At 48.4% G+C, this 18,151-nt stretch overlaps 1 protein-coding gene across 2 annotated transcripts in view; it reads left to right on the top strand.

Annotated features, from left to right (window-relative positions):
• The window catches only part of LOC112238597 (protein jagged-1b), a 162,985-nt gene that overhangs the window by 132,470 nt on the left and 12,364 nt on the right, over positions 1–18,151 (top strand). For both annotated transcript variants that reach the window (XM_042305797.1, XM_042305798.1), the window contains exons 22-25: positions 1,406–1,515; positions 3,382–3,627; positions 10,914–11,045; positions 15,954–16,104. In XM_042305797.1, coding sequence (XP_042161731.1) covers positions 1,406–1,515; positions 3,382–3,627; positions 10,914–11,045; positions 15,954–16,104 — 639 coding nt within the window. The remainder of the gene's footprint in view (positions 1–1,405; positions 1,516–3,381; positions 3,628–10,913; positions 11,046–15,953; positions 16,105–18,151) is intronic.

Raw genomic sequence — 18,151 nt, 5'->3', positions numbered from 1 at the left:
GTCTCTCTCTGCCTCTCTCTCTTTCAGTCTCTCTCTGTCTCTCTCTTTCAGTCTCTCTCTGTCTCTCTCTTTCAGTCTCTCTCTCTTTCAGTCTCTCTCTCTGTCTCTCTCTTTCAGTCTCTCTCTCTGTCTCTCTCTTTCAGTCTCTCTCTCTCTCTCTCTCAGTCTCTCTCTGTCTCTCTCTTTCAGTCTCTCTCTGTCTCTCTCTTTCAGTCTCTCTCTCTTTCAGTCTCTCTCTCTGTCTCTCTCTTTCAGTCTCTCTCTGTCTCTCTCTCTTTCAGTCTCTCTCTCTGCCTCTCTCTCTTTCAGTCTGTCTCTCTGCCTCTCTCTTTCAGTCTCTCTCTCTCTCTCTTTCAGTCTCTCTCTGTCTCTCTCTCTTCTCTCTGTCTCTCTCTTTCAGTCTCTCTCTGTCTCTCTCTTTCAGTCTCTCTCTCTTTCAGTCTCTCTCTGTCTCTCTCTCTTTCAGTCTCTCTCTCTTTCAGTCTCTCTCTTTCTGTCTCTCTTTCAGTCTCTCTCTCTCAGTCTCTCTCTCTTTCAGTCTCTCTCTGTCTCTCTCTCTTTCAGTCTCTCTCTGTCTCTTTCTCTCTTTCTGTCTCTCTCTCTTTCAGTCTCTCTCTCTGTCTCTCTCTTTCAGTCTCTCTCTCTGTCTCTCTCTTTCAGTCTCTCTCTCTCTCTCTCTCTTTCAGTCTCTCTCTCTTTCAGTCTCTCTCTCTGTCTCTCTCTTTCTCTCTTCAGTCTCTCTCTCAGTCTCTCTCTTTCAGTCTCTCTCTCTGTCTCTCTCTTTCAGTCTCTCTCTCTCTCTCTCTTTCAGTCTCTCTCTGTCTCTCTCTCTTTCAGTCTCTCTCTGTCTCTCTCTCTTTCAGTCTGTCTCTGTCTCTCTCTTTCAGTCTCTCTCTGTCTCTCTCTTTCAGTCTCTCTCTGTCTCTCTCTCTGTCTCTCTCTGTCTCTCTCTCTTTCAGTCTGTCTCTGTCTCTCTCTCTTTCAGTCTCTCTCTCTGTCTCTCTCTCTTTCAGTCTGTCTCTGTCTCTCTCTTTCAGTCTGTCTCTGTCTCTCTCTTTCAGTCTCTCTCTGTCTCTCTCTTTCAGTCTCTCTCTCTTTCAGTCTGTCTCTCTCTGTCTCTCTCTCTTTCAGTCTGTCTCTCTCTCTTTCAGTCTGTCTGTCTCTCTCTCTGTCTCTCTCTCTTTCAGTCTGTCTCTCTCTCTGTCTCTCGCTCTTTCAGTCACTCGCTCTTTCAGTCACTCTCTCATGCTCTCCCACTCGGTGTGTCTCTCTCTCTCACACACACACACACACACACACACACACACACACACACACACACACACACACACACACACACACACACACACACACACACACACACAGTCAGTCAGTAGATATGACATGTAAGTCTTGTGTGTTCCAGTGACAGGGAGACCGTGCTCAGGGAACAGTCGTGTCACCCCTGATTTAGCCAAGTGGGATGAGGACTGCAACACCTGCCAGTGCTTTAATGGGAAGGTTGTCTGTACTCGAGTACGTATCTAAACTCTTACCTTTACCTTGTTAACAAACTATAAACTCTTACATTTACCTTGTTAACAAACTATAAACTCTTACATTTACCTTGTTAACAAACTATAAACTCTTACATTTACCTTGTTAACAAACCATAAACTCTTACATTTACCTTGTTAACAAACTATAAACTCTTACATTTACCTTGTTAACAAACTATAAACTCTTACATTTACCTTGTTAACAAACTATAAACTCTTACATTTACCTAAAGTTGAAGTTTACATACACTCAGTTGGAATCATTAAAACTTGTTTTTCAACCACTCCACAAATTTCTTGTTAACAAACTATAGTTTTGGCAAGTTGGTTAGGACATCTACTTTGTGCATGACACAAGTAATTTATCTAACATTTGTTTACAGACAGATTATTTCACTTATGATTCACTGTATCACAATTCCAGTGGGTCAGAAGTTCAGAAGTACCAAATACTAATTGAGTGTATGTAAACTTCTGACCCACTGGGAATGTGATGAAAGAAATAAAAGCTGAAAATAATCATGCTCTCTACTATTCTTCTGACATTTCACATTCTTAAAATAAGATGGTGATCCTAACTGACCTAAAACAGGTTTTTTTTTATAAGGGATGTCAGGAATTGTGAAAAACTAAGTTTAAATGTATTTGCCTAAGGTGTTATGTAAACTTCTGACTTCAACTGTAGATGTATCTTAGAGGGCTGCAAAACTCTGCTACCTTTCCCAAAAAGTTCCAGGTTTTCCAGAAATCCTCATTAGAGTTCCCAGTTGGAGGATTCCTGGACTCAGGGGGGAATTATCAGGGAGGGAGCTGGGATTGGGAATCCTGGATTCAGGGGGGAATTATCAGGGAGGGAGCTGGGATTGGGAATCCTGGATTCAGAGGGGAATTATCAGGGAGGAGCTGGGATTGGGATTTCTGGATTCAGGGGGAATTTATCAGGGAGGGAGCTGGGATTCCTGGATTCAGAGGGGAATTATCAGGGAGGGAGCTGGGATTGGGATTCCTGGATTCAGGGGGGAATTATCAGGGAGGGAGCTAGGATTGGGATTCCTGGATTCAGGGTGGAATCATCAGGGAGGGAGCTGGGATTGGGATTCCTGGATTCAGAGGGGAATTATCAGGGAGGGAGATGGGATTGGAATTCCTGGATTCAGGGGGAATTATCAGGGAGGGAGCTGGGATTGGGATTCCTGGATTCAGGGGGAATTATCAGGGAGGGAGCTGGGATTGGGATTCCTGGATTCAGGGGGCATTATCAGGGAGGGAGCTGGGATTGGGATTCCTGGATTCAGAGGGGAATTATCAGGGAGGAGCTGGGATTGGGATTCCTGGATTCAGGGTGGAATCATCAGGGAGGGAGCTGGGATTGGGATTCCTGGATTCAGAGGGGAATTATCAGGGAGGGAGATGGGATTGGGATTCCTGGATTCAGGGGGAATTATCAGGGAGGGAGATGGGATTGGGATTCCTGGATTCAGGGGGGAATTATCAGGGAGGAAGATGGGACTGGGATTCCTGGATTCAGGGGGAATTTATCAGGGAGGGAGCTGGAATTGGGAATTCTGGATTCAGGGGGAATTTATCAGGGAGGGAGCTGGGATTCCTGGATTCAGAGGGGAATTATCAGGGAGGGAGCTGGGATTGGGAATCCTGGATTCAGGGGGAATTATCGGGGAGGGAGCTGGGATTGGGAATCCTGGAAAACCTGGCAATGTTGGGAAAGTCACTGTCATTTTTTAACCCTGGTGTCTTGAATGTGTCTATCCTGTATCTCACATTACAGATATTTTGGTTTTACAGACGTGATGTATTGATTGATTCTTTAATTGATTGATTTCAGATATGGTGTGGCCTTAGGTCCTGCCGAGTTAAAGGCCACGGTAGCAGAGGAGGTGGGGTCGGGTGTCTGTCTGGTCAGAGCTGTGTACCAATCAGGGAGGAGCAGTGTTTCATCCGACCGTGTCTGGGTCAGGGGGAGTGCCACCCCTCCTCTCCACCGCCCAACAAATGCCACCCCAGCTCCGGTTACCACGACAACAGCTGTGCTAACGTAACACTTACGTTCACCAAAGAGACCATGCCCAAAGTGAGTCAGAGTAGAGAGATTAATTTTCCTCTTTTCTTCCCTTACTACCCTTCTACTCAGCAGCTCAGCAGCTCAGACACTCTCTAACCTATTCCATATAGTGCACTACTTTTGCCTAGGAAGCCAGAGATTGAGTTAAGGGCTATTGGGTTACTTTCCCTTTCCTCCTCCACCTTTCTGCTCTCAGCTTAGCCGTTCGGCTCTCAGCTTAGCCGTTAGGTCCCCCTCTCTCCTCATCCTCTGGTCCCCTCTCTCCTCATCCTCTGGTCCCCCTCTCTCCTCATCCTCTGGTCCCCCTCTCTCCTCATCCTCTGGTGCCCCCCTCTCTCTCATCCTCTGGTCCCCCGCCTCATCCTCTGTCCCCCTCTCTCCTCATCCTCTGGTCCCCCTCTCTCCTCGTTCAGAGTAGAGAGATTAATCCTCTGGTCCCCCTCTCTCCTCATCCTCTGGTCCCCCTCTCTCCTCATCCTCTGGTCCCCATCCCTCATCCTCTGGTCCCCCTCTCTCCTCATCCTCTAATTTTCCCCCTCTCTCCTCATTCTCTGGTCCCCCTCTCTCCTCATCCTCTGGTCCCCCTCTCTCCTCATCCTCTGGTCCCCTCTCCTCATCCTCTGGTCCCTCTCCCTCATCCTCTGGTCCCCCTCTCTCCTCATCCTCTCCCCTCTCTCCTCATCCTCTGGTCCCCCTCTCTCCTCATCCTCTGGTCCCCCTTTCTCCTCATCCTCTGGTCCCCCTGTCTCCTCATCATTCTCTGGTCCCCTCTCTCCTCATTCTCTGGTCCCCCTGTCTCCTCATTCCTCTGGTCCCCTCTCTCCTCATTCTCTGGTCCCCCTCTCTCCTCATTCTCTGGTCCCCCTCTCTCCTCATTCTCTGGTCCCCCTCTCTCCTCATCCTCTGGTCCCCCTCTCTCCTCATTCTCTGGTCCCCCTCTCTCCTCATCCCTGGTCCCCCTCTCTCCTCATCCTCTGGTCCCCCTCTCTCCTCATCCTCTGGTCCCCCTCTCTCCTCATCCTCTGGTCCCCCTCTCTCCTCATCCTCTGGTCCCCCTCTCTCCTCATCCTCTGGTCCCCCTCTCTCCTCATCCTCTGGTCCCCCTCTCTCCTCATCCTCTGGTCCCCCTCTCTCCTCATCCTCTGGTCCCCCTCTCTCCTCATCCTCTGGTCCCCCTCTCTCCTCATCCTCTGGTCCCCTCTCTCCTCATCCTCTGGTCCCCCTCTCTCCTCATCCTCTGGTCCCCCTCTCTCCTCATCCTCTGGTCCCCCTCTCTCCTCATCCTCTGTTCCCCCTCTCTCCTCATTCTCTGGTCCCCCTCTCTCCTCATTCTCTGGTCCCCCCTCTCCTCATTCTCTGGTCCCACTCTCTCTTCATCCTCTGGTCCCCCTCTCTCCTCATCCTCTGGTCCCCCTCTCTCCTCATCCTCTGGTCCCCCTGTCTCCTCATTCATTCTCTGGTCCCCCTCTCTCCTCATTCTCTGGTCCCCCTCTCTCCTCATTCTCTGGTCCCCCTCTCTCCTCATTCTCTGGTCCCCCTCTCTCCTCATCCTCTGGTCCCCCTCTCTCCTCATTCTCTGGTCCCCCTCTCTCCTCATCCCCTGGTCCCCCTCTCTCCTCATTCTCTGGTCCCCCTCTCTCCTCATTCTCTGGTCCCCCTCTCTCCTCATCCTCTGGTCCCCCTCTCTCCTCATCCTCTGGTCCCCTTCGTTCCTCATCCGCTGGTCCCCCTCTCTCCTCATCCTCTCTGGTCCCCCTCTCTCCCCCTCCTCTCCAGGGTCTGAATCTTGTTTCCCATGGTCTGAGTAAACTCCAAACTCCAAACAGGCTGTCATGTGCCTTTTACTGAGGAGTGGCTTCTGTCTGGCCTCTCTACCGTAAAGGCCTAATTGGTGGAGTGCTGCAGAGATGGTTGTCCTTCTGGAAGATTCTCCCATCTCCACAGAGGAACTTTAGAGCTCTGTCAGTGACCATCGGGTTCTTGGTCACCTCCCTGACCAAGGCCCTTCTCCCCTGATTGGTCAGTTTGGCTGGGAGGCCATCTCTAGGAAGAGACTTGGTGGTTCCAAACTTCTTCCATTTAAGGATGATGGAGGTCACTGTGTTCTTGGGGACCTTCAATGCTGCAGAAATGTTTTGGTACCCTCCCCAGATCTGTGCCTCGACACAATCCTGCCTCTGAACTCTACGGACATTTCCTTCAACCTCATGGCTTGGTTTTTGCTCTGACATGCACTGTCAACTGTGGGACCTTATATAGACAGGTGTGTGTCTTTCCAAATCATGTCCATGAATTTAACACAGGTGGACTCCAATCCAAAGTTAAATCAATATTAATATTGGTGATATTTACAATATGGTTTGAATAGTTCTTTACTGGTTGACCTTTTCTTGCGGAAACAGGTCACAAATCTTGCTGCTGTGATGGCACACTGTGGTTTTTCTTCCTATAGATATGGGAGATTATCAAGATTGGGTTTGTTTTTGGGATTCTTTGTGGATCTGTGTAATCTGAGGGAAATATGTGTCTCTAATATGGTCATACGTTGGACAGGAGGTTAGGAAGTGCAGCTCAGTTTCCACCTCATTTTGTGGGCAGTGAGCACATAGCCTGTCTTCTCTTGAGAGCCATGTCTGTCTATGGCGGCCTTTCTCAATAGCAAGGTTGTGCTCACTGAGTCTGTACATAGTCAAAGCTTTCCTTAGGTTTGGGTCAGTCACAGTGGTCAGGTATTCTGCCGCTGTGTACTCTCTGTTTATGGCCAAATAGCATTCTAGTTTGCTCTGTTTTTTTGTTATTTCTTTCCAATGTGTCAAGTAATTATCTTTTTATTTTCTCATGATTTGGTTGGGTCTAATTGTGCTGCTGTCCTGGGGCTCTGTGGGGTGTGTTTGTGTTTGTGAACAGAGCCCCAGGACCAGCTTGCTTAGGGGACACTTCTCCAGGTTCATCTCTCTGTAGGTGATGGCTCTGTAGAGTGTGTTTGTGTTTGTGAACAGAGCCCCAGGACCAGCTTGCTTAGGGGACTCTTCTCCAGGTTCATCTCTCTGTAGGTGATGACTCTTCTCCAGGTTCATCTCTCTGTAGGTGATGGCTCTGTGGGGTATGTTTGTGTTTGTGAACAGAGCCCCAGGACCAGCTTGCTTAGGGGACTCTTCTCCAGGTTCATCTCTCTGTAGGTGATGACTCTTCTCCAGGTTCATCTCTCTGTAGGTGATGGCTCTGTGGGGTGTGTTTGTGTTTGTGAACAGAGCCCCAGGACCAGCTTGCTTAGGGACACTTCTCCAGGTTCATCTCTCTGTAGGTGATGGCTCTGTGGGGTGTGTTTGTGAACAGAGCCCCAGGACCAGCTTGCTTAGGGACTCTTCTCCAGGTTCATCTCTCTGTAGGTGATGGCTCTGTGGGGTGTGTTTGTGTTTGTGAACAGAGCCCCAGGACCAGCTTGCTTAGGGGACTCTTCTCCAGGTTCATCTCTCTGTAGGTGATGGCTCTGTAGGGTGTGTTTGTGTTTGTGAACAGAGCCCCAGGACCAGCTTGCTTAGGGGACTCTTCTCCAGGTTCATCTCTCTGTGATGGGTGATGGCTCTGCTTAGGGGACACTTCTCCAGGTTTCATCTCTGTAGGTGATGGCTCTGTGGGGTGTGTTTGTGAACAGAGCCCCAGGACCAGCTTGCTTAGGGGACTCTTCTCCAGGTTCATCTCTCTGTAGGTGATGGCTCTGTAGAGTGTGTTTTTGTTTGTGAACAGAGCCCCAGGACCAGCTTGCTTAGGGGACACCTCTCCAGGGTCATCTCTCTGTAGGTGATGACTCTTCTCCAGGTTAATCTCTCTGTAGGTGATGGCTCTGTAGGGTGTGTTTGTGTTTGTGAACAGAGCTCCAGGACCAGCTTGCTTAGGGGACACTTCTCCAGGTTCATCTCTCAGTAGGTTATGGCTCTGTAGGGTGTGTTTGTGAACAGAGCTCCAGGACCAGCTTGCTTAGGGACTCTTCTCCAGGTTCATCTCTCTGTAGGTGATGGCTCTGTAGGGTGTGTTTGTGTTTGTGAACAGAGCCCCAGGACCAGCTTGCTTTGGGGACTCTTCTCCAGGTTCATCTCTCTGTAGGTGATGGCTCTGTAGGGTGTGTTTGTGTTTGTGAACAGAGCCCCAGGACCAGCTTGCTTAGGGGACTCTTCTCCAGGTTCATCTCTCTGTAGGTGATGGCTCTGTAGGGTGTGTTTGTGTTTGTGAACAGAGCCCCAGGACCAGCTTGCTTAGGGGACTCTTCTCCAGGTTCATCTCTCTGTAGGTGATGGCTCTGTAGGGTGTGTTTGTGTTTGTGAACAGAGCCCCAGGACCAGCTTGCTTAGTTAGGGGACTCTTCTCCAGGTTCATCTCTCTGTAGGTGATGGCTCTGTGGGGTGTGTTTGTGTTTGTGAACAGAGCCCCAGGACCAGGGGACTCTTCTCCAGGGACATCTTCTCCAGGTTCATGGCTCTGTGGGGTCTGTTTGTGGTGATGGCTCTTCTCCAGGTTCATCTCTCTGTAGGTGATGGCTCTCTGGGGTTGTTTGTGTCTGTGAACAGAGCCCCAGGACCAGCTCTTAGGGGACACTTCTCCAGGTTCATCTCTCTGTAGGTGATGGCTCTTCTCCAGATTCATCTCTCTGTAGGTGATGGCTCTTCTCCAGGTTCATCTCTCTGTAGGTGATGGCTCTTCTCCAGGTTCATCTCTCTGTAGGTGATGGCTCTTCTCCAGGTTCATCTCTCTGTAGGTGATGGCTCTTCTCCAGGTTCATCTCTCTGTAGGTGATGGCTCTTCTCCAGGTTCATCTCTCTGTAGGTGATGGCTCCAGGTTCATCTTCTGTAGGTGATGGCTCTTCCCAGGACCATCTTCTGTAGGTGATGGCTCTTCTCCAGGTTCATCTCTCTGTAGGTGATGGCTCTGTGGGGTGTGTTTGTGTTTGTGAACAGAGCCCCAGGACCAGCTTGCTTAGGGGACTCTTCTCCAGGTTCATCTCTCTGTAGGTGATGGCTCTGTAGGGTGTGTTTGTGTTTGTGAACAGAGCCCCAGGACCAGCTTGCTTAGGGGACTCTTCTCCAGGTTCATCTCTCTGTAGGTGATGGCTCTGTAGGGTGTGTTTGTGTTTGTGAACAGAGCCCCAGGACTAGCTTGCTTAGGGGACTCTTCTCCAGGTTCATCTCTCTGTAGGTTACGGCTCTGTGGGGTGTGTTTGTGTTTGTGAACAGAGCCCCAGGACTAGCTTGCTTAGGGGAATCTTCTCCAGGTTCATCTCTATGTAGGTTATGGCTCTGTGGGGTGTGTTTGTGTTTGTGAACAGAGCCCCAGGACCAGCTTGCTTAGGGGACACTTCTCCAGGTTCATCTCTCTGTAGGTGATGGCTCTGTGGGGTGTGTTTGTGTTTGTGAACAGAGCCCCAGGACCAGCTTGCTTAGGGGACACTTCTCCAGGTTCATCTCTCTGTAGGTGATGGCTCTTCTCCAGATTCATCTCTCTGTAGGTGATGGCTCTTCTCCAGGTTCATCTCTCTGTAGGTGATGGCTCTTCTCCAGGTTCATCTCTCTGTAGGTGATGGCTCTTCTCCAGGTTCATCTCTCTGTAGGTGATGGCTCTTCTCCAGGTTCATCTCTCTGTAGGTGATGGCTCTTCTCCAGGTTCATCTCTCTGTAGGTGATGGCTCTTCTCCAGGTTCATCTCTCTGTAGGTGATGGCTCTTCTCCAGGTTCATCTCTCTGTAGGTGATGGCTCTTCTCCAGGTTCATCTCTCTGTAGGTGATTGCTCTTCTCCAGGTTCATCTCTCTGTAGGTGATGGCTCTTCTCCAGGTTCATCTCTCTGTAGGTGATGGCTCTTCTCCAGGTTCATCTCTCTGTAGGTGATGGCTCTTCTCCAGGTTCATCTCTCTGTAGGTGATGGCTCTTCTCCAGGTTCATCTCTCTGTAGGTGATGGCTCTTCTCCAGGTTCATCTCTCTGTAGGTGATGGCTCTTCTCCAGGTTCAACTCTCTGTAGGTGATGGCTCTTCTCCAGGTTCAACTCTCTGTAGGTTATGGCTCTTCTCCAGGTTCATCTCTCTGTAGGTTATGGCTCTTCTCCAGGTTCATCTCTCTGTAGGTGATTGCTCTTCTCCAGGTTCTTCTCTCTGTAGGTTATGGCTCTGTGGTGGAATGTGTCAGCATCGTTTCCTTTTAGGTGTTTGTAGAATTTTATAGCTTTTTTTGTGGATTTTGTTAATTAGCGGGTATCGGCCTAATTCTGCTCTTTATGCATTATTTGATGTTTTACGTTGTACAAAGAGGATCTTTTTTCAGAATTCTGCTTGCATAATCTTAATTTGGTGTTTGTCCAATTTGTGAATTCTTGGTTGGTGAGCAGACCTCACAACCATAAAGGGCAATGGGTTCTATAACTGATTCAAGTATTTGAGTTCTGATGTTTTGGCAGAGTGCTGATGTTAGTCTCACTCCCTCTCTCTCTAACCCTCTCTGTCTCACTCTCTCTCTCTCTAACCCTCTCTGTCTCTCTCTCTGTTTCTATAACCCCCCCCCCTCTCTCTCTCTCTCTTTCTCTCTCTCTAACCCTCCCTCTGTTTCCCTCTCTCTCTCTCTCTCTCTCTCTAACCCTCTCTCTTTCTCTCTCTCTCTAACCCTCCCTCTCTTTCCCTCTCTCTCTCTAACCCTCCCTCTGTTTCCCTCTCTCTCTCTCTCTCTAACCCCCTCTCTCTCTCTCTAACCCTCTCTCTCTCTCTAACCCCCTCTCTCTCTCTCTAACCCTCTCTCTCTCTCTTTCTCTCTCTCTAACCCTCCCTCTTTCCCGCTCTCTCTCTAACCCCCTCTCTCTCTCTCTCTCTCTCTCTAACCCTCTCTCTCTCTCTAACCCTCCCTCTGTTTCCCTCTCTCTTTCTCTCTGTCTAACCCTCTCTCTCTCTAACCCCCCTCTCTCTCTCTCTCTCTCTAACCCCTCTCTCTCTCTCTCTCTCTCTCTCTCTAACCCTCCCTCTGTTTCCCTCTCTCTAACCCTCTCTCTCTCTAACCCCCTCTGTGTCCCTCTCTCTAACCCTCCCTCTGTTTCCCTCTCTCTATTTCTCTCTCTCTAACCCTCCCTCTGTTTCCTCTCTCTCTCTCTCTCTCTCTCTCTCTCTCTCTCTCTCTCTCTCTCTCCAACCCTCTCTCTGTTTCCGTCTCTCTCTCTCTAACCGTCTCTCTGTTTCCCTCTCTCTCTCTGTTTCTCGTTCTCTCTCTCGCTCTCTCTGTTTCTCGTTCTCTCTCTCCCTCTACTCGCTGTCTCTCTCTCCAGGGTCTGAGTATTGAGGCAGTGTGTAAGCAGCTGAGACAACTGTACGTGGTCAAGAATGTGTCCTCTGAGTATTCTGTTTCCATAACCTGTGACCCTTCAACCTCTGCCAGCAACGAGATCCATCTCAGCATCGTAAGTCACGTCCTGTCACGTGTGTGTACGTTTGTCAGGAGTTTGGGTTCAAGTGGACTGTAAGGAAAATGGAAAATAATGTATGCAAAGCTGGCATGCTTAACCCTCCCTTATCCTCAATACATCTAAGTCTACAGTACTGAGCTCCTGACTCTAAAACCCAGTCTGTACTCCCTGTATATTCTCTCTGAGGCATTTCATGTGTCACATGCGTAATAGTGTGTATATATATATATATATATATATATATATATGTATAATAGGGTAATAGTTACACATTAGATACACTGACTGTTTTGGTGAACTTACTTTTGGTCAGGAGTGGTGCTCTCTTGTTAGACCAGATCACCTTTATTTAACCAGGTAGTCCAGTTCACCTTTATTTAACCAGGTAGACCAGATCACCTTTATTTAACCAGGTAGACCAGATCACCTTTATTTAACCAGGTAGACCAGATCACCTTTATTTAACCAGGTAGACCAGATCACCTTTATTTAACCAGGTAGATCAGATCACCTTTATTTAACCAGGTAGACCAGATCACCTTTATTTAACCAGGTAGACCAGATCACCTTTATTTAACCAGGTGGACCAGATCACCTTGATTTTACCAGGTGGACCAGATCACCTTTATTTAACCAGGTAGACCAGATCACCTTTATTTAACCAGGTAGACCAGATCACCTTTATTTAACCAGGTAGACCAGATCACCTTTATTTAACCAGGTGGACCAGATCACCTTGATTTTACCAGGTGGACCAGATCACCTTTATTTAACCAGGTAGACCAGATCACCTTTATTTAACCAGGTAGACCAGATCACCTTTATTTAACCAGGTAGACCAGATCACCTTTATTTAACCAGGTAGACCAGATCACCTTTATTTAACCAGGTAGACCAGATCACCTTTATTTAACCAGGTGGACCAGACCACCTTTATTTAACCAGGTGGACCAGATCACCTTTATTTAACCAGGTAGACCAGATCACCTTTATTTAACCAGGTAGACCAGATCACCTTTATTTAACCAGGTAGACCAGATCACCTTTATTTAACCAGGTGGACCAGATCACCTTTATTTAACCAGGTAGACCAGATCACCTTTATTTAACCAGGTGGCCAGTTGAGAACAAGTTCTCATTTACAACTGAGACCTGGCCAAGATAAAGCAAAGCAGTGCGACACAAACAACAACACAGAGTTACACATGGAATAAACAAACATACAGTCAATAACACAATAACACAACAACACAGAGTTACACATGGAATTAACAAACATACAGTCAATAACACAATAACACAACAACACAGAGTTACACATGGAATAAACAAACATACAGTCAATAACACAATAACACAACAACACAGAGTTACACATGGAATAAACAAACATACAGTCAATAACATAGTGGCAAAGTAATTACAATTTAGCAATTAACACTGGAGTGATATATGAGCAGATGCTGATGTGCAGAAATACTGTGGTGCAAAAGAGCAGAAAAAAAACAAAAAACATATGGGGATGAGGTAGGTTGTTGGTTGGATGGGCTATGTACAGATGGGCTGTGTACAGCTGCAGCGATCGGTCAGCTGCTCTGACAGCGGATGCTTGAAGTTAGTGAGGGAGATATAAGTCTCCAACTTCAGTGATTTTTGCAATTCGTTCCAGTCACTGGCAGCAGAGAACTAGAAGGAAAGGAGGCCAAATGAGGTATTGGCTTTGGGCATGACCAGTGAGATATACCTACTGGAGCACGTGCTATGGGTGGGTGTTGCTATGGTGACCAGTGAGCTGAGATAAGGCGGAGCGTTACCTAGCAGAGACTTGTAGATGACCTGGAGCCAGTGGGTTTGGCGACGTATATGTAGCGAGGACCAGCCAACGAGAGCTTACAGATCACTATGGTGGGTAGTACAGTGGGGCAAAAAAGTATTTAGTCAGCCACCAATTGTGCAAGATCTCCCACTTAAAAAGATGAGAGAGGCCTGTAATTTTCATCATAGGTACACTTCAACTATGACAGACAAAATGAGAAAAAAAATCCAGAAAATCACATTGTAGGATTTTTAATGAATTTATTTGCAAATTATGGTGGAAAATAAGTATTTGGTCACCTACAAACAAGCAAGATTTCTGGCTCTCACAGACCTGTAACTTCTTCTTTAAGAGGCTCCTCTGTCCTCCACTTGTTACCTGTATTAATGGCACCTGTTTGAACTTGTTATCAGTATAAAAGACACCTGTAAAATCAAATCAAATCAAATCAAATTTTATTTGTCACATACACATGGTTAGCAGATGTTAATGCGAGTGTAGCGAAATGCTTGTCCACAACCTCAAACAGTCACACTCCAAACTCCACTATGGACAAGACCAAAGAGCTGCCATAGGACACCAGAAACAAAATTGTAGACCTGCACCAGGCTGGGAAGACTGAATCTGCAATAGGTAAGCAGCTTGGTTTGAAGAAAACAACTGTGGGAGCAATTATTAGGAAATGGAAGACATACAAGACCAATGATAATCTCCCTCGATCTGGGGCTCAACACAAGATCTCACCCTGTGGGGTCAAAATGATCACAAGAACGGTGAGCAAAAATCCCAGAACCACACGGGGGGACCTAGTGAATGACCTGCAGAGAGCTGGGACCAAAGTAACAAAGCCTACCATCAGTAACACATTACGCCGCCAGGGACTCAAATCCTGCAGTGCCAGACGTGTCCCCCTGCTTAAGCCAGTACATGATGTCCAGGCCCGTCTGAAGTTTGCTAGAGAGCATTTGGATGATCCAGAAGAAGATTGGGAGAATGTCATATGGTCAGATGAAACCAAAATATAACGTTTTGGTAAAAACTCAACTTGTCGTGTTTGGAGGACAAAGAATGCTGAGTTGCCTCCAAAGAACACCATACCTACTGTGAAGCATGGGGGTGGAAACATCATGCTTTGGGGCTGTTTTTCTGCAAAGGGACCAGTACACTGATCCGTGTAAAGGAAAGAATGAATGGGGCCATGTATCGTGAGATTTTGAGTGAAAACCTCCTTCCATCAGCAAGGGCATTGAGTTCTCTCCCAGAACTTTTTGGAATTAGTGCTGCAGGATGCAAATTTCTGTTTGAAAAAGCTAGCCTTTGCTTTCCTAACTGACTGTGTGTATTGGTTCCTAACTTCCCTGAAAAGTTGCATATCGCGTGGGTTATTCAAAGCTAGTGCAGAACGTCACAGGATGCTCTCTGGAGCTCTGTTCAGCTCTGTGGAGCTCTGTTCAACTGTTTGGAGCTCTGTTCAACTGTTTGGAGCTCTGTTCAGCTGTGTGGAGCTCTGTTCAGCTGTGTGGAGCTCTGTTCAGCTGTGTGGAGCTCTGTTCAGCTATGTGGAGCTCTGTTCAGCTATGTGGAGCTCTGTTCAGCTGTGTGGAGCTCTGTTCAGCTGTGTGGAGCTCTGTTCAGCTATGTGGAGCTCTGTTCAGCTATGTGGAGCTCTGTTCAGCTATGTGGAGCTCTGTTCAGCTGTGTGGAGCTCTGTTCAGCTGTGTGGAGCTCTGTTCAGCTATGTGGAGCTCTGTTCAGCTCTGTGGAGCTCTGTTCAGCTCTGTGGAGTGATGTGGAGCTCTGTTCAGCTCTCTGGAGCTCTGTTCAGCTCTGTGGAGTGATGTGGAGCTCTGTTCAGCTATGTGGAGCTCTGTTCAGCTATGTGGAGCTCTGTTCAGCTATATTGAGCTACATGGTGTCATGGAGTATTGTGTTCAAAGCTGAAAAGATAAACAACTGTAACACTAAACTAGTTCTATATCTGATGACGATACTGTGTAGCAAGACTTCTCCAACTCGGGTTACAAATGCTGCCAACTTTCCCCAAGTTCTATTGACCCTCCTCTAGAATTCCTGGTTGAAAAATGTTGTTATGATTCCAGAATTCCTACAACCTGGATTTCTGAGAAACCAAGGAATTTTGTTTCAGAAATTGCTCTGTTAGACTGCAGCCAAGGACAGAAAAAAGCATCAAAACTACTCTAGTAATCTGACGAAGGCATTATGTATCAAGACGTTTTCAACATACAATACCTAACCCCTCTTGTGTTTTCTCAGCTCCATCTCTCCCAACAACTGTGGTCGGTTTTTCATAGAAGGTTGGGATAAACCTAGTCACATGTAGCCATCCTTCGACATGAGAAGGACTAACGAGGCTTTGATGAAGCAGAAGACACATTTTGTTACATATTTGATTCTTCTTTCCAGGAACAGCGGCTAGACAGATCACCTACTGTATAAAGGAGATAAGATACACAACACTCTCTCTCCTCGCTCTCTTCTCTCTCTCTCTCCTCGCTCTCGCTCTCCTCTCTCTCTCTCCTCGCTCTCTTCTCTCTCTCTCCTCGCTCTCTTCTCTCTCTCTCTCTCCTCTCTCTCTCTCCTCTCTCTCTCTCCTCTCTCTCTCCTCACTCTCGCTTTCTTCTCTCTCTCTCCTCGCTCTCGCTCTCCTCTCTCTCTCTCCTCGCTCTCTCTCTCTCTCTCTCTCTCCTCACTCTCACCCTCTTCTCTCTCTCTCCTCGCTCTCGCTCTCTCTCTCTCTCTCCTCGCTCTCTTCTCTCTCTCTCTCTCCTCTCTCTCTCTCCTCTCTCTCTCTCTCTCTCTCTCTCTCTCTCTCTCCTCTCTCTCGCCTCTCTCTCTCTCCTCTCTCTCCTCTCTCTCTCTCTCTCTCTCTCTCTCTCTCTCTCTCTCTCTCTCTCTCTCTCCTCTCTCTCCTCTCTCTCTCTCTCCTCTCTCTCCTCGCTCTCGCCTCTCTCTCTCTCCTCTCTCTCCTCTCTCTCTCTCCTCTCTCTCTCTCCTCTCTCTCCTCTCTCTCTCTCCTCTCTCTCCTCTCTCTCTCTCCTCGCTCCTCTCTCTCTCTCTCTCTTCAGTACACAGTGGACCAGTGGATGGACAATTCACCTATAAAGGAGATAACAGAGAGGATCATCGATCTGGTGTCTAAACGCCATGGCAACAACAGCATCATCACCGCCATTGCTGAGGTCAGAGTGCAGCGGACGCCGAGCACTAGCCACACCGGTATGAACCCCCTGCAACACATATGCTCACTCGCCCTCCCGCCCACAGACACACAGCCAAACCGGTACACACCACACACACACACACACAGCCAAACCGGTACACACCACACACACACACACACACACACACACAGTCAAACCGGTACACACCACACACACAGCCAGAATCTGCCATCATAAGCTTTGAGAATGGTGTTCTTGGTGCTCAGATAGAGGGGCCACTTCTTGCCAATGGCGTACTGGAAGCAGCTATGTGCAAAGCCTGAAATAGACTCATCTGTGTTGTACATGCCCATTCCACAGCTACCTCCGGGGAACTTGTAGACCTCCCACACAGCCAAACCGGTACACACACACACAGCCAAACCGGTACACACACACACAGCCAAACCGGTACACACACACACAGCCAAACCGGTACACACACACACACACACACACAGCCAAACCGGTACACACACACACAGCCAAACCGGTACACACCACACACACACACACACACACAGCCAAACCGGTACACACCACACACACACACACACAGCCAAACCGGTACACACCACACACACACACACAGCCAAACCGGTACACACCACACACACACACACAGCCAAACCAGTACACACCACACACACACGCACACAGCCAAACCGGTACACACCACACACACACACAGCCAAACCAGTACACACCACACACACACACACACACAGCCAAACCGGTACACACCACACACACACACACAGCCAAACCGGTACACACCACACACACACAGCCAAACCAGTACACACCAATCCAAACCAGTACACACCACACACACACACAGCCAAACCAGTACACACCACACACACACACACAGCCAAACCGGTACACACCACACACACACACAGCCAAACCAGTACACACCAATCCAAACCAGTACACACCACACACACACACAGCCAAACCGGTACACACCACACACACACACAGCCAAACCAGTACACACCAATCCAAACCAGTACACACCACACACACACACAGCCAAACCAGTACACACCAATCCAAACCAGTACACACCACACACACACACAGCCAAACCGGTACACACCACACACACACACACACACACAGCCAAACCGGTACACACCACACACACACACACAGCCAAACCAGTACACACCACACACACACACACACAGCCAAACCAGTACACACCACACACACACACAGCCAAACCAGTACACACCACACACACACACACACACAGCCAAACCGGTACACACCACACACACACACAGCCAAACCAGTACACACCACACACACACACAGCCAAACCAGTACACACCACACACACACACACAGCCAAACCGGTACACACCACACACACACACAGCCAAGCCAGTACACACCAATCCAAACCAGTACACACCAATCCAAACCAGTACACACCAATCCAAACCAGTACACACCAATCCAAACCAGTACACACCACACACACACACAGCCAAACCAGTACACACCACACACACACACAGCCAAACCAGTACACACCACACACACACACAGCCAAACCAGTACACACCACACACACACACAGCCAAACCAGTACACACCACACACACACACAGCCAAACCAGTACACACCACACAAACACACAGCCAAACCAGTACACACCACACACACACACAGCCAAACCAGTACACACCACACACACACACAGCCAAACCAGTACACACCACACACACACACAGCCAAACCGGTACACACCACACACACACACAGCCAAACCAGTACACACCACACACACACACAGCCAAACCAGTACACACCACACACACACACACAGCCAAACCAGTACACACCACACACACACACAGCCAAACCAGTACACACCACACACACACACAGCCAAACCAGTACACACCACACACACACACAGCCAAACCGGTACACACCACACACACACACAGCCAAACCAGTACACACCAATCCAAACCAGTACACACCACACACACACACAGCCAAACCAGTACACACACACACACACACAGCCAAACCGGTACAC

The sequence above is a fragment of the Oncorhynchus tshawytscha genome, linkage group LG25, assembly GCF_018296145.1.
Source record: "Oncorhynchus tshawytscha isolate Ot180627B linkage group LG25, Otsh_v2.0, whole genome shotgun sequence".
NCBI lineage: Eukaryota > Metazoa > Chordata > Actinopteri > Salmoniformes > Salmonidae > Oncorhynchus > Oncorhynchus tshawytscha.
Note: the sequence above shows the minus strand (reverse complement) of the source record. Positions and strands in the feature narration are given on the sequence as shown.